The sequence below is a fragment of the Nymphaea colorata genome, chromosome 1, assembly GCF_008831285.2.
Source record: "Nymphaea colorata isolate Beijing-Zhang1983 chromosome 1, ASM883128v2, whole genome shotgun sequence".
Lineage (NCBI taxonomy): Eukaryota > Viridiplantae > Streptophyta > Magnoliopsida > Nymphaeales > Nymphaeaceae > Nymphaea > Nymphaea colorata.
The window spans coordinates 32,908,671-32,932,476 of record NC_045138.2 but is presented as its reverse complement, the minus strand read 5'-3'; the positions used below and the strand labels follow the sequence as shown (position 1 = coordinate 32,932,476).

General features: G+C 40.2%; 3 protein-coding genes and 1 non-coding gene across 5 annotated transcripts; 1 reads left to right on the top strand and 3 right to left on the bottom strand.

Moving 5' to 3' along the window:
• Nucleotides 1-959: 959 nt before the first annotated feature.
• LOC116257316 (uncharacterized) lies at nt 960-5,412 on the bottom strand. Its single transcript, XM_031634339.2, has 3 exons — nt 5,291-5,412; nt 3,459-4,039; nt 960-1,908 (listed from the first exon to the last, which is right to left on the bottom strand). The coding sequence occupies exons 2-3, from the start codon at nt 3,832-3,834 to the stop codon at nt 1,214-1,216; spliced, it is 1,071 nt and encodes a 356-aa protein (XP_031490199.1). The 5' UTR covers nt 3,835-4,039; nt 5,291-5,412; the 3' UTR covers nt 960-1,213.
• A 2,840-nt stretch (nt 5,413-8,252) lies between these two features.
• Nucleotides 8,253-10,373, bottom strand: LOC116250880 (uncharacterized). The gene has a single exon (XM_031624858.2). It carries the CDS (start codon nt 9,658-9,660, stop codon nt 8,695-8,697), a length of 966 nt encoding a protein of 321 aa, XP_031480718.1. The 5' UTR covers nt 9,661-10,373; the 3' UTR covers nt 8,253-8,694.
• Nucleotides 10,374-13,983: 3,610 nt separating this feature from the next.
• TRNAF-GAA (transfer RNA phenylalanine (anticodon GAA)) lies at nt 13,984-14,056 on the top strand. Its single transcript has one exon. It is a non-coding gene; the product is annotated as a tRNA-Phe (tRNA).
• Nucleotides 14,057-16,688: 2,632 nt separating this feature from the next.
• LOC116246354 (uncharacterized) lies at nt 16,689-22,427 on the bottom strand. 2 transcript variants are annotated; one of them, XM_031618203.2, is made up of 10 exons: nt 22,202-22,427; nt 20,378-21,141; nt 20,069-20,257; nt 19,835-19,943; nt 19,378-19,436; nt 19,109-19,271; nt 18,925-18,995; nt 18,276-18,609; nt 16,927-17,295; nt 16,689-16,843 (listed from the first exon to the last, which is right to left on the bottom strand). In XM_031618203.2, the coding sequence occupies exons 1-9, from the start codon at nt 22,332-22,334 to the stop codon at nt 16,943-16,945; spliced, it is 2,175 nt and encodes a 724-aa protein (XP_031474063.1). In that variant the 5' UTR covers nt 22,335-22,427; the 3' UTR covers nt 16,689-16,843; nt 16,927-16,942. The 2 variants fall into 2 exon arrangements, with proteins under 2 accessions (XP_031474063.1, XP_031474062.1); XM_031618202.2 differs by having other exon boundaries at nt 16,689-17,295.
• Between the last annotated feature and the right edge of the window lie 1,379 nt (nt 22,428-23,806).

The following is a 23,806-nucleotide window of genomic DNA, read 5'->3' as shown; positions in this document are numbered from 1 at the left end:
CAGCTAATATAAGGGGCGAACCGAATTACTACAGTGAAGAGCAAAGACGACTTCAGGTCTCGCAAATCGGATCCTTCGCATAAAAAGGACAAAATATAGACGTCGCTGCAACCCAATGATTCAACAGAAATGTAACTTCTAATGTTGGTTTTCCTTGGCAACCAGAGATAATGGAGAATATATCCTTCCAGTATTTTGGCGCCAATTCATCTTTCTTTCATGGTTTCGCTGCCGGGGTAAAGGCTTTTTCTCCAGAAAAAAGTCAACAAGCCGAGCTACTCGATAAACTTGGCTCGAGTTAAGAAATGAACTCGACAATGTAAACGAGTCGAGACCGAGTAAAGTGAGCTTAACTCAGTTAATCTCAGTCAAGCTCAAAATATATATATATATATAATACATTTATTAAAAGAGTTGGAGCTTCTTTCAAGACACTCCGGAGCCGAGTTGAGTTCAGCTTGAATTCCATCTCGAACGCCCTAAATCCCACTCGCTAACTCTTGGATAGATCATAGAAGAGAACATGGGGGAACACTTATCGATGCGATCGACACTACTGGGTTGTATCCAGAGCATCCAGTCTGAGTCCGACACCTGTGTTTTTTAAATCGTTGGATCACACATTGGCATTCCACGACTTCATCAGATTAGAGACGCAAATTTGACCCCCATCAGTCGGGCGGGTTTGGCAGAAAAGCGTGGTTACAGAAAATCCTAATTTCCCTTTTCGATTTCCGAAGGCGAAATTCTTGATTCTATATAACAAATAACAATGCAGTATTCATATAAGAAAGACTGTTTCTCTCCGATTCTACCTCATGTTTGTGGCTACAATGTTCGAATTGCCCACCACCACACGAGCCAACGCAGGGTTGACTTGAACTCTACAACTCACAGCACCTAGGAACCTAGGAAAGTGCACTCCAGGGATCGTATAGGCTCGGTGTGAAGCGCAGAACTCTACCAATTAATGTTCTGGCATTAGAAAACGAAAAGGAAGATAAATTTTCAAATGCCTAGCTACAGACATCAGCATGAAAAAAGCAAAAAGTTCTCAAAATATACAAGTAGACATCGCCTCAACCATGGCACGAACTACAGACAATTCCATATGCAATCCTCAACACACTACAGCTGTGACCAAGGCTTCCAAACTAAGAACATTGACCATTCAAGCACAGGAACCTGCTCCACAATCCAAAGCTATCAGCCATTAGGCTATCATCCAAGTCAAGTGCCTGTAACGGATCCATTTTGCTGCTATATGTACCCCAATAGCCAAAGCTGCAATAAGCAATGGGATTGGCTGCCTTCCAATGGCAGGAAGATCTTCAACACCATCTTTGCCGCGGACTGACCTGGAATGCTGAGTAATAGCAAGAGCCGTGTAGGAAAGCATTACAAGTGCCCTGACCCAAGGCTGACCAATGGCAACCAACAATGATGCTACTGGCAAGGTTGCAGAGACAAGATCTCTCTTACCAACAAAGCGTGAAAAACAGAACATGCCCACCAAAAGCAACCAAAATATCACCTCTGGAAGAAATCCCTTAACAGCTCCAAAACCAACAAAACCAGCAAATGTTAGAAGATAAGGCTGGCCACTGACGGACTCTGGAACTACAGCTTCCGCAATAGCAAGTACTGATGATGTTAATAAAATGACAATGGTCAGCTCCTGTACTGGAGCAGCAGCTACTATACTGAAGTAGAATGATCGAAGAGTGTATAGGACAGTCTCAACTAGCCAGATAATACCAGTGATCAGGTCACCGGCGAAATGGAATATGAAAGCCAATAATAACTTGGAAAGATATTTCAAAAACTGAGGTATGATCAGCACAAGCTTCTTCCAGTTTGCAAGTTCCCAGAGAACAGTTCGCCAAGCATAAAGAAGAAATACGACCGCTGTAGATAAGCAAGATACACAGAGGTTATTTTGGACCATGAACAGGAATAGATCTCACTTCAAAAGAAATCAAGTATCGAAAACAATTATAATTAGCAAAGATCACACGCCCAACTCTTGTCATTTGGTCTCCAATAAAACTCCACAACTGATGCCAATTAATTACGTGAAAGATATCAGACTGACATTGACAACGTTCTAATTCGGGCAATATATTGGGGCAAAAGGGACATGGCACAATTACATACGTTACAGAAAAATTGGTGGAAAATAATTAAAAACCAGTATGGAATGGCAACACAAGTCGAATAATTATATGTAATATGAGATAATGACCCTTAGCATTGTAAACCACGCATAGTTGTTGGCATTATTTTAACTATCCTGTTGATATGAAACTCAATAGTAGAACATAACGCTCATTAATGTGATTGTGTGTGTGTGTGTGTGTGTGCAAGGAGGGGGTTTGCAAGTATGTGTTTGTGGGTATGTGTCAGAGTATATGTGTGCATGTGAAACAGAAAGAGAGTTGTGCATACGTCAATATTTACCATTCTATGAAGGCCAAACATGAATGTGGTCTCAGGAAAGGGCGGTGGTAATGAACAGCTTCCTAGCCCAACTTTCCTTTTTCAAAACCAAATAAAGAATTCTTTCATGCCATTTTTCAGCAATAAAACGATCAAAAGCTGTACTAATCCAGAAACATTCTGGCAGGAAAATGGTTGGACAAGGTAGTAAAAGGGGGTGGATTAATGGATGTGGCATAATGTGGGTGGAGAGAGAGAGAGAGGGAGAGAGAGAGAAAGAGTAGTCCTCAAATGCATCAACATTTACTTTTATCGAGTACTTATGTTTTCACTAAATAAAGGTAACACGAATTTCCTCTCAGGAAAGGATGATCATAATAGTTTTCTAGATGGATCTTTTCTTCTCTCAATCCAATAATGTAGGTCAGGGCATGTTTCAGCTTAAAAAAAAAGATGTACTAGTGTAGAAACGTTCTGGCAGGAAAATGGTTGGAATGTAGTAGAACGGGGATTGCTGAAGAGATGTGGCAGAAGGTAGGCAGAGATCAACCCCTCGAAAGCAAGTCTAACATGTCAAATGGTACTATTACAGCCAAGTAACATGCAGCCAATCCATGGAAATTTTTGTACTTTAAAGAGCCAAAATAAGCTGACAAGAAATAGAAAATAAGCTCCGCTTCCAGTTACTTTTCATTCAACAAACTGACAAGAACAAAACTAATAAGCTTACAAATGAGAATCATGTTTTTAGCTGATAGCACCATAGCACACCGTGAATTTCATGCAATCGAATTTCATGCAATCACATAAAATATTAAGAAAATTCAGTTACACTGGAATCCTCACTACATAAAACCATGGTGCAAAAGCTACATTTATTTTGCAACTGTTTCTGTACAGGCACATGCTAGATGCTCACTAGCATATCAGAGGTCACTGCAGTTATTTTTCAAGGGGAACAACACACATGTAATTCTTAGAAATGATGCTTGAATGGGTTCAATTTGGATAGAACATACCGATCAACCAAGGCCATCTAACAGGACGATCAGGGGCTTCCTTAGTTAAGTTCCTGAATCTATCTGGAAGCGTACTTGTCTTTCTTGCTTCTTTCTCAGCCTCATCTACATAATCTGCCAAGCTATTTTCCTCATCTGTGGCATGGGTGACAAGTTTACCCTTCCTGTGGAAGGAAAACAGTGAGTAGGACGAGAGCAAGGAAGAACCAAAGGACAACCCCTGACCTTCAAGGCAGTTTAGCTTTTGAATCCTATTATTTATGACCCATCTCCTCCCAAAGGATCCTCTCCACGCAGATGGTTTATTATGACGGGTACCAATGCTGGGCACATTCACAGGGTTTGCACTCGGACAAGAAAGAATAGAAAAAGACATTCTTGTGAAGACTCAAAGGAGACGAGCCAGATCAAGTTTCCGCTCTATTAAAAAACATGTTACTATAGGGAGCTATTAGATGGAGTTCACTAGATAGTGACTGAATAGTAAAGTAGCTGTTGGAGAGCAGAATTCATACGACAACATGCCCCAACGAGCATGTTACATGTAGGGAAATCACATTCAGCTGGCCGCCTGAAAATTTCTGCAAAAAAAAGGAGAAAACAAATCATAAATAGGCCAGTAAAGGAGAGAAAATTTCGGGTGCTTGTGTTTCAAGTTAAAGGTACGCACAAGTGATTTTCAACCCTAACTCTTAAAACTTCAACAATCAACCTTAACATAATGGAACATTTATTAGCATTCAGTTTATCCATCTAATTATCATTAAAGATGCAAATAATATTTCACAGACGTAAGTCACTAAATTTGTTTGAGCTTTTATCAAGAAGGAAGCATGTAGTGGCTCCCGGTGTTTCCTTCATGGCTGAGTGGTCCAGCTTATAATTGGATTCACTTACTTGGATGCTTCAGACCATAAAAAACAAATGGAGTGAAGAAGATATGCAGACACCAACCAAGTCAGAAATGATCCTAAATTCCTAATGGACACTGGCAGGTCAACTTATAATTGAGTTGATCCAAGGCAGAAAAGGATGCTCCACCTTTTGTGCTGCTCCTTTCGAGATATAACTTGTAGGCTTTCGACTTTCTGAGTTCACATCTTGCGATGCTAAAATTGCATTTTAGACTTTCTACTAAAACTTCATCACGGAGTATCACATTTCTCATTAGCTTAGAACTTTTATATTAGCTCACAGCCTCCCAAAGTAAACAAAAATCAGACTGCCTCTTCATCAACACAAGAAAAGCTGAAAAATGGATGGACAAATCACAAGCACATCAAATGATCAAACTACTTTTCGTAACCATAGAACCGGGGAGCTAAAATTATCGATCCCCACCAGGTCTCCAGAATCTCTGAGAAACCCAGAACTCCAAGAAATTCAGTTGCAACGATCTGCAATATACAAAAGGACACAAAAGCAACGACTTCAAACATGACCCTGTTCTCACGGGACAAAATTGCAGCACAAAACTGGTTGTTCGACCGAAGATGCACAGCAGGCTCTATCTACAACTACCAAAAAGTGCTGCTGTGGCCAATAATTCCAACGTTAAGCATTACGAGAAAAGAGGAACCACAAATGAAACCAGGGAAAGAAGGAACAAAACCAGAAAAAGCAGGGAAAGCATTGACATTAAAAACAGAAATAAAAACAGAAAATCGCATTTAGCCAAGTTCAGGAACTAAGAAGTCAACTGAAATGCTAAATCTCGCCTGTTAAAACCCCTAAAACCCTACAAAGAACCCAACCGAAAGTGAAGGTAAGAAAACGCGTCAATATCCTTAATAAGAAAGCTGACGAAGGAAGATTGAGGTTTGCCGCCATACCTTTGAGGAAGAAGGGCCGACGAAGAGGCGGGAGGAGTCACAGAGAGAGAGAGGAGAACCCTGGACGATGAAGATAGGGGGCCTAGCACAAATTAGTAAATCGGGTCGAGTCTGGGTTGTGATCCATCACACCAGGAGCTAGCTAACCCAAACAGCTTGGATATAATAAACTGTCGAGATTCACATCCGGTTTGTGTCTGGGTCCGACCCGTTAGCTCAGGTTCGGACCTCGGTAGCCCATGTCAGATCTCGGTTATCCGGGTACGGATCAGTATCCCCTTGAATCTGTACCTGGTTCAAATTCAGTTAACCAGATTTTCAGTTCCCCTAATTTCCCTTCAAGCATGACTTCCGCCCAACTCAAACCAAGAGGTTCACACTTTGGCCAAGTATGGACCGGACCTGATTTAGATACATGGGTTTCACCAGAAAATTCCAGATCTGAAGCCGATCAATCTTTTATTTGAAACTCAACTGAATCCGATCTTACTTCTCAATTGTTTTTAACTAGTTTTTTTTTCTCATGTCCAATCTTTTGAAGCAATCCAATTGGATATCTAATCCGAATCTGATCAATCTACATCCATAGATAATGGTTTCTTTCCTTAATTTGTTTTTTTTTTCTTATCGATTAATTTGGAAAAAAGTGTTGAAGGTTTTCATTGCTCTCATCATCACTGGACATAAAGATGAATCGATGCTTAAAATTACAAAGCCATAAGTAAAGTAGTAGAAGAGACAAGAGGTGTTACTCCCCACTTAGTGTAAAAGAGGACACACATATATATATATATATATGTGTGCATCTTTTTGAAGTCTGTGAAGAAACTTGCTTGCATTTGGCTTTTCAGCAGTAGATGGTGACAAATGAAGCGCACATAATTTAGGGGGAGGCTTGAATGCAACAATCCATGTGTTTGGTAGGGACTGCTTGGCAGTCTGTTGCTCTTCTCAAGTCATCTTTTCTTTTTTAAAATATCATGTTTCATTAATGAGCCATGTTTCAAACTGATTTGGATGTGGCAAGTCTGATTCACTAGCCTTTCCTTGGGTCCCCTCCTTCCTAGATCTAGATATTTTTTACGTACATGCAATTTTCTATCCTATTAAGATCTCAATGAGCCCACCTCTTTTTTTAAATCAATCTGAAAAAAACATCATTTTTTTTTTTGGATTTGTGGACAATTCATGATATTCTTCATTCAGGTCTCAAAACTGACTCGATTATTTATTTTGATTAATGTCGACCCTATTTCTTCTCTAACATAAACATTTGAAGATTTCTCACTAAGGCAAAAGAATCTGGGAAGTAAATTTTTTTCTTTTTAGACCTAAGTGAAAGTTTAGATTATCAAGCATATAATAGCAGGAAAACGAACAGGAATAACATTTTTTTATCGAGAGACGTGCATGCACCGAACAAGCAAACCAGATAATTGGGACCCGAGAATCTTTTGTTTGCTTTTTAGAAAACAAAAAAGTTGTACAAGTTGAGTTTCTTGCCTTTTGGCTTGCCAAAAAAGTTTTCGGATCTGGGTTCGGCACCGGATGATCTAAACCCGCCGTCCTCAGGCCTGTACCAATAGTTTGAGAAAGAGATAACTGACATCTAAAGATAGGGAGATTGAGATATAATGTAGCCCATCCCCTTCTAATAATTTTGGAAATTCTAGCTTCTAGATGCGAGAACAATTCTCATCTCCCCTAGTTCCTCTTACTCCTTTGTTTCAGTTATGTATTTGCTTTTCTTTTCTTCTTCCTAACTCGTATCAAATCATGCCGATCCTGTAGCTGTAGAATTTTGACCTACCAAACACATGGTCATTGATCACTTGGGCAACCGCATTGTGTTTAAAAGTAGGAGATTTTTGCTTGCTTTATGTAGAGACATCTTGGGTTATATGATCGCAAGTTAGTAGTGATTTCGATGGCGATGAAAAACTTTGAGGGTATGTATGTTTAGCAAATGAAACAATTCGTCATTGTTCCGTGAATCTACAATAAAAGTTGGAGCAAATACATCAAACACTTTTTAAGATGTTATATAAATCTATTTCAATCTTTGGGTTATGTTCATGAAATAGTTACATATTGTTATGTGTGATGCGGCGTCCATTTGAGAATTTAAAAAAAAAATGTTAAGCACCTATTTGTTATGCTTCAAATATTGTGTGGTGATCGCCCATTTGTTGTGCAGTGACTTGTAATTATTTCTTGGGTATATCTATAACAATTCGATTTACTTCTAGGCTCAGACACTTGGTTTCGTAGATCCCAATCCGTTCCTTAGTAGTTTCAGCTTCAACTCCAAAAAGGCTAAGACCAATTTCTGAGGTGTTACAATATCCGACAACCAATGTGAGCCGTGTTGCTAGCCAAGAAAGGCAACAGAATCATCAACTAGAGTGGAAGCAAAGACTCTCCAAAAAGAAAAAGTTGTGATCGAAAGACGTAAGAAATCCTAATGCTTCACAGTTGGAATGAGTATCTTGTGGGCGTTGCTAGTTAGAAGCTCAAACATTTCACTCCATCACCACAAAGTGCTGGAACTTCTCCTTTGCCTTCCTCTTAAGGAAAAGCGAACCAACACCATTATGATGTTCATCATATGAAAGCAGATTACTTATAAAGACAGAACAACTTTTTCATAAAAAAAACTTATATAAAATTTTGGCATCCATTGAACACGCAATATATACATAGCCAGAAGGGGAGACCATTAGATGACAGTCGAAGAGAAATATAAAATGTTGTTTGTTCAAGAAATGCATGGTTTGGTTCAAGCAAGCGACGACAGACAATGACCAGCCACTGGATTGGCTTTCTAAGTCTGTGCATGAATCAAGCTTGCAAACACTTGATGTGAAAGCCCTGTGGGGATGAAAATGGCTAAATTGATTGAAAATCAGATTCCAAGAGGAAAAGAAAAACCCCAAACTGGCTATGGAAAACAATTGCAAGATCCATCAAAATCAACAATTGTTATTAGCATAAACTCAAACGATCACTCCCTTTTAAACCAAATTATGATTTTTCTTGAACATTTTCTTTCTCAATTGTTATATGTATGATTACATGATAATAATAAAAAAAAAACATCTCCCGTTGAGGCGACAAGATCTAGATCTTGCAAATTGAACGGTTATGAATCAACTAAGTACATGAAAGTCATATTGAGATTGGAACTGGTACCAATTGAAAATGCCAAAAACATCGATTCTGTATTTCGCCCATTTGCAACAATAAAGCAAGCAAGGACGGTGGTGGATTCTGAGAACAGCTTTTTTTCCGCCAGAGTAAAATTAGAAGAAGAAAGTTATGAAAGCAGCCACTAATATGAGATAAAGACGAATTAGTGACAGGATGTCTCCGATTAATTAAGCCTCTGGAGGCAGGAACCGGTATCAGGTGGCCGCCTGAATCCTCGCCGGAAAGTCCGGTCGCTTGACAACCGTCTGATGAAACAGATCAATTTCGATGAGATTGTCCTCGTCCGCAGGGAAGAAACCCGGCCCCCTGCCCTCAGACCGGCACCTGTCGCCGCCCAAGAAGATGGGTATCTCGATCAGACCGTCGTCCTTCTCCTCCTCCCACCGGAAGTATCGGTTCTCCGGATGTTCCCACTCGTCGATTACCGGAAAGCCATCGTCCGACGAGCTGTCGGAGTCGGAGTCCGGATAACAAAGACTCAGGGAGCACGCCTCTACCCGCTCTCTCGCCGCAGGGGGACGTTCTGGCCGATCTCCGGCCTCCTCATCCTTCTCTCCTTCGGAGTCCTCGTATATCACCTCCAGTGGGGCTCGTCGGTGCCACTCCACGAATATGTCGGAGAACCGCCTCTCTTGCTGGTAAACCACCTCCGGTTCCCGCTCTTCCTCTTTCTCGTACTCCCTCTCTTCCGGCGCATCCTCTTTCTCGAACTCCCTGTCTTGCCGCGCCTCTTCTTTCTCGCACTCCCTGTCTTGCCGCGCCTCCTCTTTCTCGCACTCCCTGTCTTCTCGCGCCTCTTCTTTCTCGCACTCCCTGTCTTCCCGCGCCTCCTCTTTCTCGCACTCCTTGTCTTCGATCTCAACGGCCGACTTCGGAGATTCGAGTTGCTTCTGCTTCTGGGTCGTCGACTCGAGTAGTTCCTGCTTCTTGGTCGTCGATTCGATTTGCTTCTGCCTCGCGGTCGTCGATTCGAGTTGTTTCTGCTTCTTGGTCGCCCCCAGGTGAAGAATTCCAGCCAAGAGGACGCCGGTGCAGATAAGAACCGGCGAGAAAAGTAGCCTGAGAAATAAGTGGGGAGCGTAGAGGAGGACCAGTAAGTGGAAGCAGACGAAAATGGAGATCAAGGGGTTGGAATTCGGAGACGATAACATGGAACCCATCGTTGTGAAAGTGCCGAGCGACTCCCAATGCGCACCAAACGACCATTCCTCAGACTGAATCTTTTATCCCCTTTAGAGAGAGAAAGCTTGACGATTAGAACTTCCGAGGAAATCCACACTAACCAACCGTCCTCACGATCGGTTTTCTCTGGCCTTGAGAAATCATGATGTACCCATGTGACGAACCACCAAAGAACTTTGATATTTCTAGAGAGAGAAAGAACGATGGCTTGAAATCGGTGTCCTTACTTAGGACAGGCGTGAGAGAGAGGGAGGGAAAGAGAGCAATGGCCCAAGAAAATTGGTAGAGTGCGTCGCATAAGGGAAAAGAGAAGAACACATTCTAGAGAATAATTGACGGACTGATCAAGATAGACTTCTGAAGAGAATAATCGACTCTGCATGTGAACAAGGACGACATTTAAAGAGGAAGGCGAGGAATAGAACTGATGATCCAACAAACTTGTACGTGATCTGTGAAGACTGGAGATCAACGAGACAACAAATTTGTACTTGATCTGTGAATACTGTAGAGAGAGAGAGAGAGAGAGAGAGGCTTTTGTTTTAGGTTGCAAGTGGGTGGAGGCTCGGTTGTCTTGGAAACTGGAAGAGGTCATAGCAGGCAAGAAAGAAAAGAATATGTAGAGGCCGCAACCGAAAGGCCTGCATATGCACAGTTTCTGATAGTTTGGTACACACCATTGCTGTAGAAATAACTTTGTTCCAATATCTGCAACTTTGCCATGTTTGATTATTTCTAGCTCATGTGCACACTGCGACATGACTAGCTATTTAATTATTTTTCTTTAAAAAGGTGAAAAACTTCTCTCTCTCTCTCTCTCTCTCTCTCTCTCCATTAACATCCGTCTTGTAAAATTCATAAAATTGGAAACAAGCTAAATGGCACCTATAATCACATTGTCCCATGGCATCACAGTTTATTATGTCTCACATTCCCCTATGGCATCTCATTATATTACACCTCGAGCAGATCAGCCGCTGAAAATTACGGTGCCATAGTTGAACAACGACAATCGCAATAAGAATAAATTCATTATCAATGTTATTGAGAGCTTTAAATGGCGAAGCATCTTCTCTAATTTCTTCTTTGTTAAAACGTCGAATCTGAAGCTATAGTGGAACAAATATTTAATGTTGTGGACAGCTACCACAGTCCATTTTGGTAGATCATTGCGCGTTTGGCCCAAATGCGGACGAATTTACTCTTGTTTGAATAGAATACCCGTGGGTTTGAAGATGGGAATCTCAATAGATGACAAACAACTAATCTGGTTTCATGGGGAGCAAGAAGGGCAAGGCTCTTGTGCGTAGATACTAATGTAGAGCTAATAATAAATAACAAATCGAAAATTTGGTTTTCGTAGACGTAGTTTAGCAGAAGTGAAGATTCTTATAAATTTACCCAAAAGATTAGATCAAGTTCATGGAACAATAGTTATAGTGTTCCATGAAATTGCTCAAATTTGTAGAGTATATTCATGAAACATGTACAAAGTGTTTCTACTGTCAAATAACCGAATGAATGAGCAGGTAAGTGTATTATTAGTGAAGTGAGTTTTTCATTATTTAAAAGATGCATGCAATTACAAAATTATTGTTTTTCCTTTATATTTGTGAACATAAAACCAAAAAAAAAAAATGAAAATATTCCAGAAAAGAGAAAACCATCATTCAACACACAAGGGGAGATTGACGGTTGGGGTTGACTGAAGGTGCTGCCCAGCTGCTCCCGAACCGTGGGTCCCAGCCAGCGTGAAGCGGTCACGTTTCCAGTGAGCGAGCGAGCGAGCGAGCAGGCGAGAGGGCCAGCTATTCTTGTATTATAAGAATGTCAATAAAAGTTGGCCATCACAGAGAACACAAGCGATGTGGGATTAGACTGTTTTTATTTGATCATCAACCACCTTTTAATCTATTCGAGCTACAATTGCAGCAAATATTTTTTTTCATTAGCAAGCTTTATATCATAAAATATGAAACATTTTTGCCTTAGTTATTGCCTACCATCCTTTTATCGTTTTATCCTAAACTGAAAGTTCTATAATTTGATCGTTTTTTGCATTGATTTCCAGGTGGTGAAATGATGAGAACTTCTGAAAACATCTTAGAATTTGGTCTTCTTTTCTCTTATTATTATTGTTTTTTGTATCGTAACCTGATTTGATCGTTTTTTGCATTGATTTTCAAGGATTCCCTGGTGAAATGACCGGAACTTTTGAAAAGCATCCAAGAGCAGTTTCAAGTTAGAACCTTTGCATGTGCGGAACCAATAATTTAAGCTCCGTCGCTCAACTATACTCTATTGACATTACGAAGTTAAGCATAGTTGGACGAAAGCAAATAAAATAAAAGGAGACCATGCATCAAGAAAGTTCATTAGTGTTGCATTAACCGGGGTGCGCGTCTAAACAAAAGTTAATGTAAATTGGCTTCGATTAAGTTGATGATCATGATTATAGTGATTATAATATAATTATCTGACCTCATTGTGATCTTCATAACTTTTATGAAAAGGTTGAGGACATTGGGCATTGAAAGTTGGGGGGGCCATAGGCCATATCCAAAATAAAAGTTAGCAGATCCACTGATTTAATATATTAATTAGAGTGGATCACTTTCTCTGAGGTGCCATGTACAGGGCTTGTATGGGCCAATGAGAAAAGTTGGTGTCATCTTTTTGACTTCCACATTGATAAATTTGCCTTTAGGATTTGATCCATATAAGCTATTGTTGGTCCTCCTTGTTGTTTGGCACTTGCTGATAACCAATGGCTCCTCTAGAAAGTTTGTACTTTCTAGATGGTGCTGCTTCAAGTTGGGAAATTACGGAAGTGTCCCTGCCTCAAAAACCATATGGATCTGAGTTCGAACCCGAAACCATTTAAACATATTTACCTTCTAATTGGCTCAACTAAGTTTCCCTTAAATCTGGTTATAATCCTAATACTGGGTCTCTGACATGGCTATATAGCATCATCCATCTATAACAGTAACATGTGTTTTGGTTCAAGATAACATATGAGGTTTAATAACAAAGAAATTTGATTCGAATGATGATCCCATTCTAAGGGATGAAGTTATGATTCCAGATTTCTAGACTCATCAGGTGCCGTTTTCCCGACCCGAAAACATAAAGTTTTGCATTGTATTATTGGTCATTTGATAAGAAAAACATCGTGTTCTTGAAATATAGCTGTGTGTATGTTCTTATAACACATACTTCAAAGGCTAATGTGTTCATATTCATGAAAATAGAATATGATTATGAATATTATTTTAAATTCAACAGTCAAGAATATGGTGTTATTTTTCAAGTCTTGTAAAAATTAATTGTGAAAGACAAACATCATCCAAATAAACCATCTAGCAGCTGCTCGATCGAAGCACTGCTGGCGACATTTCTGAAATGAGCTGCAATCCATAAGGTCAACGACCAAGCTCAGCCGATGACTTGGAAGGGGGGTGGGGGGGGCAGTTTCGGAATTAAGCAGAGGCTAATGATGGTGTTAATTAAACTAAGAGCGGCAGTTTTGGCGCGTCATACCTTTTCAACGACGGGGAGCCAAAAGGCACTAAAAGGCCGAGCCCTAGGGCCCCGCCATGAAAGCTCCGGCATGGGCGCCTGGGACCACAAAAAGCTATGGGTGGTGGCCGGCTGCCGGTGCGCCGATGCCTCTCCTTTCTTCCGTCCGGCCGGCGCTTGCTTGTTATAGTTGGCAAATCCGTGACTCCGATGACTGGATCATTCTATAAGTGAGTTGGCTTGTCGACTCGGTCGAGTGTTGAAATAACTATAATGCAAATTACTGCAGCTGAATCAAGCAAGTTAGGGGCAAATCAAAGACGAGCCAGGGCGAGTCAAGCCAAACCTTAACTCATGGCCGGATTTGTTATGATCCAGGAACCCGCATGCTTAAGAACATTGAAATATACATAAACGGCAGGTCATAAAAGTCGTATTATTGCATTAGAATTTTGTTGATTCTTACATGTTTGGGAAGAAGGAAAAATACGGTAGTAAGTAGCAAGAGATGGTATAGCACGTGGTTGGGGCTTCGAGGGGACCATAAGCTGAGGAGAAAGTCTTAAAGTGAAGCCTACATACATTCCTCTCTCTCTGCAAAGTTAGGTGACCACTTTGCTTTCCACTGGAAAAAGAGGGGGAGCTTTTTCTTTTTCCATGGTGAGATAAGGCCCTGACCAGTTGAACTCTTTTCCTTTTTCCATAGAATATATGAAGTCAGAGAAATTTCACTGAATTATTAACCAATAAAAAAAATCACTGGGATACGATGTCATCAAGCGGGGATAGCTCAGTTGGGAGAGCGTCAGACTGAAGATCTGAAGGTCGCGTGTTCGATCCACGCTCACCGCATTTCGTTTTTGAGGAAATATATATGTTTTTAAGTGAAATATGCCTTTTGCTTTTCCGTTCTCAAGAAAGTTTGAAACCCCATATGTCCACCCCGAGCACAAAATACATTATCGTTCTTAGGTTTCGGCTTTTGGCCGTACCAAAGTTAATTCAACTTCATTTTCATGTGCTTAGTTGATCGAAGTCAGATAATTGTACATAATGTCTATGATCAGTGACCATAAAACTAATGGACAATGAGTCATCACATGGATGAGTAGGGTTGCTCTAGATTGCAAAATAACTCTTTAAGATATATAGATATATATATATATATATATATATATATATATATATATATATATATATATATATATATATATATATATATATAGAGAGAGAGAGAGAGAGAGAGAGAGAGAGAGAGTATGTGAGGAAGGAACCAAAAAAGTCACCGTTCTTTCAGTCGGTTAAAAGAGGGATCAAAAGGGACTTGATGGTTCCCTTTCAAAGAAAGGAAGGAGGGCCAGCAGGTTCTCCTTTTTCTTGACAAACCTGCAGCCCCTTCCCCTTCTCTCTCCCACATCACCCTTCTCTCACTGCTGCTACGGTGAATGTATGGTGATGTCCCCCATTATAAGACTAACCACCCATCAACAAAGCAAGTCTAACCATATCATTTCTAATCTCCTCACTACCGTCCACCCATCAACAACTAACCATATCATTTTTAATCTCCTCACTGCCTCTCAATTTCACTACCTGTTTGAAAGAATAGCAAAAGCAGCCAATGATTTGACTGCACAAGAGCACTGACAAAGTTCTCTCCTGCAACTGAGAACTTTGTTGTTCATAAGATGGCAGTCAACTATTAATTGTTTGGATTACAAAATAAATTAATTTTATCAGCCATACATCATATGTGATCAATGAACCTCTCAGAGTCAACAGGCTTATAAGCATATTGGTGGAAGGAGCGAGCTCATCTATGATCTTTGAAAAATTGAAGAAAATTTGTGGTAATGGCGGAGATTCCAAAGGCAGCGTCCGCATCAAACAAATATATCTTCCCTTTTTTGGTGATTGGAGGCAAAGCCAAACTCATGCATCGAATCGTCAAAATCATCGCCATCATCACCAGCAACAAAGTCGGGCGGGCTTTGCTGCGATGATCTGTAATGGTACAATTTCACATTGATCTATGTCATAGCGTCTATAACCAGTTACAGAAACAGCAAACATGCATATAAATGGAGCAAGAGCTTAGCACAACCGAGGTCTAGCTGTGTCAGGGGTTTCAACCCTCACTTCTCCATCATTCATTCAAGATCATCAACTATATATGTGCGACGATGGGAATGTGTACACAAGTGAATTCGGCCAGTCGGATTCTGTCAATGAAAAAGATTTGAGTAACTGAGTGTCTGCAAAAGTTTGCAAAAGAACCAGATCATGTACCAACAAAATAATACATTGTAGGCGTGTTTGACGGCCCCTGATTTGAGATCTTCAGGATTTGAGAACCTTGGTTTTAAGGTCAGACTCTCTCCTCTCTTATCTTAAACCCACCCTTTTCTCAATGCAAAGAGGTAATATAAGGATATTAAATGTCGGGTCTTACGTCAGACCTAAGATCCTTAATTTAATAAACCATGGATTTCTTCATGTATCTTTTGCCATATCAGCAAAAGCATACGACGTCAGATCTATGGATTTCAAATGCCGAGTAACCAAATGCCCCATAAATGTCGAACCAGAAACAACTCAGAATTTTATCCACTATATTAGCCATTGATAAAACCCTTAGATCAGACCCAGTCCAATTTCTTCGGAAACATGTGTGTAGCATTGTGATTGGGCTCGCTTCAATGGCATACGTCGTCTCTAAGATCTACGCGGTTGGAGAGGCAGCTGCCTCCGGGTCCGACTTGGAATTCAATGCCCCTGAGAATGTGAATATTCGCCATTTCACGGTAAGTCGAGTTGGTGAACCTGCAAACTAAAGTTCTGTGATTATGAATTTGAATGTGAGTCGGACGCGTTTATGCCTGAGGAAATGCAGTAGGAAACATTGCAACCATGGACCTACTACAGACCTGTTATGAATGGCATTCCTCCAAACCGGACTAAAAAGAAAGAATTTGGGTGATGCATAGCCTGGGATTGAACGAAACTTATAATTCTTAAAAACCTGATTTGTTTGTTTGAGTGACAAGATAAAAACAATGAGCTTTCTCGCAAACCCAGTTTATCTAACAGTAAGATTAAGGACCCGCTTACTCCTGGCTTTGGGCATTTTATGTAATATCATTCAAACACGCTTGAAGTTATCACCCAAACACACCCTAACACTGTTAAATTATCTCCGGACATGCACCAAATTTATCAACCCATTCACCTTCAGTTCAGTACATTATCCGTGACACGAATTTGATGATTCATATGCTAATTATGTGATGACCGTATCTCAGATCCATCTGCCACCATACCAGCTTGTTTCTAAAAAAATGATGGTATCACTGTGCGCTGTCGCGGAGATTCCCGGATTCGATGACAGTAACGTGGGTTCTGTTTGCACTTTTTCTTGTTTCATTTTTGCATGACAAGAATAATTGGAGCAGATCATCTAGCTTTTATTCGTTGAAGAACTAAATTTAATATCAAACTAACTCATTTTAATAGCCATGTTGAAATACATTAAACTGTTGGCCGTATCCTTAAATACAGGTGCCCATATGCACATGTGCTTGCGAGCTACACGGGAACAACAGGTGGTAGGTGGTAAAAGAAACATCTGTAGCCATCACACTACAATACATACAACGACCAAATCAGTCGGCTAAATATACACTCAACAAAATTGGCAATTTAAACATGCACCATGTGAATACCTCTAAGCAGAAGCTATCAGAAACTAGAGTCTGGGCGTGTATAGGACGAGTATGGTCCAGAATAGCGGCCGACTGGTGGAGGCAAGCCCCCATTACCATATGGTTGCCTTGGAGGTGGAGCTTCGTATGGGGAAGAGCCTGCAAAGCTACCAGCAGGGCGGACACCTCCATAGGGATGCCTTTGAGGTTGAACTCCATAGGGAGATCCAGAGGGCCTGTCTCCATACGGATGCGTTGGTGGAGGGGTGCCATGGACCAGACCAGAATATGAATCTCTAGGTGAGAAATCTTGATATGGACGCTTTGGAGGTGGAGTTCCATATGGTGAACCATAGGGCAGATCTCCGTATGAATGTATTCGAGGTGGACCTGCAAATTTCAAAGAGAGAAAACGTTGACATTTGGAAATTAAGATGAAAGATCTTAAACATAGAAGATGGTAAATGCAACAGATAACCTTTGAGAGATCTCAAGATGTAGCACCAACCAACATTTACACATCCGACAGAAAAAAATTTCGGCCTCCTAAGGGTTCTATCATTGAAGCCACCATATGAAGACGAGAAAGACTTCTTATATACCGGAAGAGTTGAAGCTCTTTAAAATAAATAATATACCAGTACATAAACTGAACGAATATGAACTGAGTTTCTTTTGTCCTACGATGCAGTGTGAAGATATGAAGATAAATTGACCAGAAAAATATAACATGAAACAAGTTAAAATAGTTCCATTGAAACAGGTGAAGGCAAAAAGCAATGACATGCTTCCATTTACGTATCCACGTTCAAAGTATTAACTATTGAGACACATCAGTGTATTCTGCTTCCTTTCGGAGATTAAAAAGGTAAAGAACTAAGGGAAGCGAAACAAACTTTTGATCTGATGCACTACAAAAAACCAATACATTCACTGCTCCCCGCATGAGGAGGAAATAATACCTAAAGTGATAAGGGGAAAATGGCAAGAATCGGTTGTCCCCAGTACTATCATGACTAGAGTTTCAAACCCCAAATCCCACACCCTTGCACCATACACAAGAAAGTTACCAACACCACAGACAGCCTCCTAGTAAAATAAGCAAAAACGAAGGTAGTTGGTTGTTGAAACGCCTTGAAAATAAAAGCCCCAAAAAAATATGATTACTAAAAACTTTTTATTGGAATTTGAGATATCAATGTCGAAACACATCATATCAGCAATCAAGTAAAACAAAACTGTAGCCAACACTAAAACGCAAAGCACACTAGACATCATCAAAAGTCACAATATCCACTCACAGGCACTTCCTCAATAGCCAAAAAGTCAAAAAAAAAAAAAAAGGAAGGAAAAGAGAAAGGACTTCTCACCAGCAGACACAGGGCTTGGACTTTGCAAACGAACTGGAGGCATGGTCTGCGCTGGCAGGCCCTCATGAGGTAGTCTGAAATCCCCAGAAGGTCCAGTTCGACCATCATATGATAAGGAACTCATGGGACTTCTAAACCCTGACACATTGTAAGTGTCGCTGCCCCTATAGCCACCGTAGGAGTCATCCCTTGCTAGAGAACTACCGTACCTGGAGCTGGTGCCATACGGATGATCCCTTGGAAATGCATGACTCGAAGTGGAGAAACCTGGACTATATCCACCAGGAGGAGGGCCGGATCTTTCATACAACTCAGGACCAGAATATGATCTTGCCTACAGATTCCCATTCAAGGATTTGCATGAAACTATTAAAAACATGATTTCTAAAGTTACTCCGCAAGGTATTTAATCTTATGAAATGAAATGAAAAACCAGAAGGCAACACCAAAGTATCAAAAATTGCGAAACCTACATATTGATTAACTAATTTCTGATGCCACCAACAGAAGAAACATATGTACTAAATCTTTGTAGTCTGAATACCGCATGCTATCAGTGCATTAATAAGAACCAGATAGTTAACTCTTTAGTTAGTTAACCCTTTAGTCTATAATCAAGCTTACATCACGTTCAAAGCTTAATTCTGACCTGCTGAGGACATGGAAAGTTAGGATCTGGACGTGGAAAAGGTGAATGAAAGTTTGGAGACCCAGGAGCTCCTACGATTAAAGAATTCACACATAAAAACATGAGTAAAAACACCACAAATAGCATTACTAGAATTCAGTTTCAGCAATGAACAGGACAGAAGGTTAAGTCTTCGAGTGATAACCTGTGTTAATCATGTTAGGTGGACCACATCTACTAAATGACTGAACAGAACCTTCTCGTGAATATGGAGAAACGTCTGTTGGCTTCAATGGGGACCTTAATTCATGCTTCATGTCATCCAAATATTTTTGTGAATCTTCCCGATTCAACTCTGGAAAGAGAATCTTAACCAATGAACAGAAGGATTAACGACAAATACTCATCAATTTGCAAGACAAGAACATAAGCAAAGGAACAGAAAGGAAAACTGAATGTAGCCAGTTAACCTACCTCATCAAACAACTCGTCAGTCCCTGGCATGTCCTTGCTTGTTGGCAATACATAGTTGGCTGTGAATCAACAAAAATGTTCTTAAAGAATTAGAACCATAAAAGACCCCTACCTACTTTATATTTTAATCGAGGTTTGCAGATAATTTTTTGCTCCTTTGATCATTTATTAACAACATTATAGATTTTCTCCCATCAAATTATTTCATGCATGTGTGTTTATACATGAATGACACATGCATTTGAACAGTATGTGCATGCAAGAGGCACCTAAGACGTGCATTTGCTATTCATAGACATAAACAGACGCGCCCATGGGGTACCATAGAGATGAGAAAATCTAAAAGAAAGCTTTGCAAACACTTAGGTTTGCAGTCCAATTGAATATCAGGCTTCAACTCAACACAAAAACTAAAAGAACATAATGTCAGGATGTCACGAAACTTTTTCAGGAGTACCTAGCATCTCATTTACTGCTTCAGCAGGCACCTCCTTCCCCATTTCTTTAAATCGTCTTTTTGCACGATTCTTCAGGTTTTGAGGAGTTGGAAATATCACAACAGCAATCTAAACAGCTTGGTAAGGAAGTCAAGATGAAGGGCGATCAGAATTCTTGTAGCAAAATGAAAAACTGAAAACAAGGGGGGAAAAAGTCAACTTCTAATGTGTATAATGAAGTTCATACACATTACCTTACGACAATTAATAAAGGCCTTTAATTTCCTTTTCCGAGCACTCTTATAAACATTAGTTTGATCAAGAATGTAATTTCTAGGAGTCTTGGCAGCCCTTGCTAACAGAGTATTAAATATTCCTGTCGCTCTATCCATTAGACGATCAAATCGCTCACCATAATTATGCTTTCGCAGTAACCCTGGTACCTGCAGGAAACAACTCAGTTGAACTGGTATTACATACTTGAAAGTGCACTGCCTACAAAACAAACTTAATGCACAACTAATAGAATCAAAAGGAGGGGAAAAGCCGTAAACTGGAAACACCTTCATCTGATCAAGCGCTGGGTTTGTTCCCAAAAGAATGTAACGCTTCTCTGGGTGATCCTTTATCCATTTTTCAGCCCAGGTGGTTTTTCCAGAGGCAGGCAAGCCTACCATCATTATTACTTCACGATCTTCAGGACCAAGGAACGTAGGCCCAGATATCATATTTCTTTCTTGGACAGCACAATTCCAAGGTTTATAACCTTCTTCTGGGACCAAACCGTCTTCAATACTAAACTGCATCTGAACCAAAACGTTCTTCAGGAGGACATGTGGGAACAAAGCTGACTCCCAGGCCAGTGTCTTGGCCACAGAGTCTATAATCTGTAGGCCCCTAGGTCCGGCATCAAATTGTTTGGCAGTCCCCAAGCACTGCCCGTTTTTTGAAAAGCTAATCACGGCCAGCGGCTTGCTCTCAAGGTCCACGGAACAGACAATAGTGTCACCAACACCAAATTTTGTACCATAATCTGAAAATTTTCCTGAGTTTGAAAATTTACCAGTACCACCAAAACCAAAGCTGTGTTCACTTTCACCAAGACTTCCAACATTATCATCGCCTCTCGAAATACCAACTCGACATACATGCTGCTGATCAGGAGGCGTGTCCTCCATATCAACTGGTTGCTGGGAGATAATTTTACAGCCAAAACAGTATTTTCCTCCAGTAATTCCAATATTTGCACGAGCACCAGACCAGCAGTAAGCAAATCCCCCATCGTAAAGTGCATGACCTTGAAGACCATTTTGTTCTATATTGAAATCTGTTGAAGAAAGATGCAGATGTAAGAGCTAAAATGAACCATATGATATACTCAAACTTGAGTAATTTGTAGAGCACAATTTTCATGATATGCTTCGGTTGAAAAAGGAAAACTACCGTCAGGACCTCTACAAAATTATATTCAAAACTAATTCAAACCGAACATCCAAGTTCGAACAAATAAAACCCATCTAGATCAAGAATGTTAAGTCTGGTGACATGTTGCACTGAATAACAATGGAAGACCCTCTAATTTCCTGTGGTATTATTGCACTGAACAGTGAAAGACCAACCCACAATCACTAGCGAGGATGCAAAAGGAACCCCAAACCCACCACAATCAATATTGCTTAGTTTTGGTGAATGCTTACTTGTAAAAAAAGAAAGATGTTAAACATGGTCAGTGTCCACACAGAATACAACCTCCAATTCACCCATCTTAAACTGCCCTTGCATCCGCATTCCCTCGCCATAGTTGCTCAATGACAAAAAATTAAGACGCCGTTTCACGAATCAGATAGCTCAACTGCTCTACTTTAAACCAACGTTTACATAAATTCAGACATTCTCCCTCCGCATTCTCGAAGTATTTTTAACACCCCACTGAAATAATTCTCTTGTGCTACTCCAGTCTCCAACCCGATGATTCAACCAACATTACGAACCTAACTAAGAGATCATACGCTTTCGAATTTTGATAACTAATTCCATTGAACCATCAAAAAATAAAGAAAAAAAAGAACTTCAATCCACGCGAGAAAAAAAATTTAAGCCCTAACACGCGAAAAAGGATAATGTTTTCACGACATAACCATTAAAAATGCAACAGGAAACAACAAAAAGTATTAAAACTCCCACAAACAACACGTTTCAGCAAGAAACCAGTTGCTCTTTGCATATCATTTTAACCGAAGCCCAAACGCACCAATTCACTACGTCCGACTACGAAGAGGCCGGAAACAAAGCAACGAAATCGAACTGCGGCGGAAAATGGGAAACTGAAAACGCTAAAAATATAAGCGAGATATATATATATATAATAAAAAAAAAAAAGCACGAACCCAGATTACAATCGGCAGGGTTGAGTTCGACGCGTTCGCTAACGCCGGAGATCATGGAGTCGCCGGCGACCTTTGGTCGCTTGGCTTCCGGTTCACCCTCCACGTGAAGACTTCGGGAAGCATTAGACGTCATTGAAATTGCCGGGAAAAAACAATTTCTCCCCTCACCCGCTCCTCTATGCCACTGGGAAATCCTACTCCACGGAAGCTGCAAACGCGAAGCACAGGCTTCGGCTCGGGAGGGCGGTGGCAGGTATTTATTATGTTCGCCGGATGACCTTGTTTGTGGATCACAGACCCGACCCGATTTCTAGGGCGGTATGGTTTCGGTTAAAGGCTCGAAGCAAAATTGGCAAACGAATCAGGTCAAGCATGACCGATGCTGGATCATGTTCAATGCAACAGGATGAGATCCCCCTTCGCTCCTCCTTAAACCCAAGAACCATGCTATATGAATTAAATTATAATACAATTCAATTAATTAAACACTGGTCGTAGGATAGGCAAATTCACTCCCTTATTATATACAGAGATAGGCTTGTATTATTAGTGAAAAAATCTTCGCTCTAAGTACTATAGGACCGTTTATGCAGTGGTAAATAAAAGCGACAGAGGGGAGGAAGCGATATTTTGCCGATTTTTTCCCGAAATAAAAACAGACCGCAAAAATAAGAGTTAAAAATTTTAGCTCACTCTTCATTCACCAGTTGGCTCCTGGCTTTGTGGTGGTATTAGTTGATTGTACTCTACAACGTCTTGGGTTCGAAGACTGGTACGGTTTATTTAAGTTATTTAAAAAGGGTGAGGTATTTCAAAATACCTCCTTTTGTAGCACCTATTCTTTTTTTTTTTTTTCCTTTTTTTTTGTTCTGCTCCCTATTTAAGAAAACCTGCCATTGGCAGATTATACAAGTCATTACCGCCCGGCATCAAGAAAAAATTAAAAACGTTTCCATAATTTTGTTTTCTACTTTCTACTAGTGAAAAAGTTCCAGCGTAGAAAAACAATGAATAACTATCCAACAAAATTTTAACATTGGTTTCCTTTAGATTCATTAAAAGCCACCCAAAGCAGAAAAAGGAAATGTCTGAATGCCAACTTTGTTGTGTTACAAAACAAATTATCAACACTATAAGATGTTATTGAGAAAGCCCATTATGGGCACATTGTATAGGGTAGGAATTCTTACCATGCATTGAAAATCTTTCAAAATATAAGAATATAAAGTACTTGGATAATCATTTTCTTTTCCAGATTGCACTAGGGAGCACTTACACCTTCAAACCAAGAAATAACCATTCGAAAATTTCACCATTAAACTGGACCTGAACCTCAATTTGGATCCAGGATTACTGGGGTAGGCAATTATAAGAGTCTTAGCCTCAAGTTGGGACTTGTCTACATATTTCAGCTTTTATAAACGTTTATGCTAAATTGTTTGGCTTTTTCCAAATGATTTGCATCTCATGAAATAAATACTTTTAAACATCGTAGCAGTTGCTTTAATTTTGGTTATTTTTGTGAATAATAATAGCATGGCAGCAAACAACAAACTTATCTACCATAGAACCGTTTCTAAAGTGGTAAGTGAACCCGTGTAAATA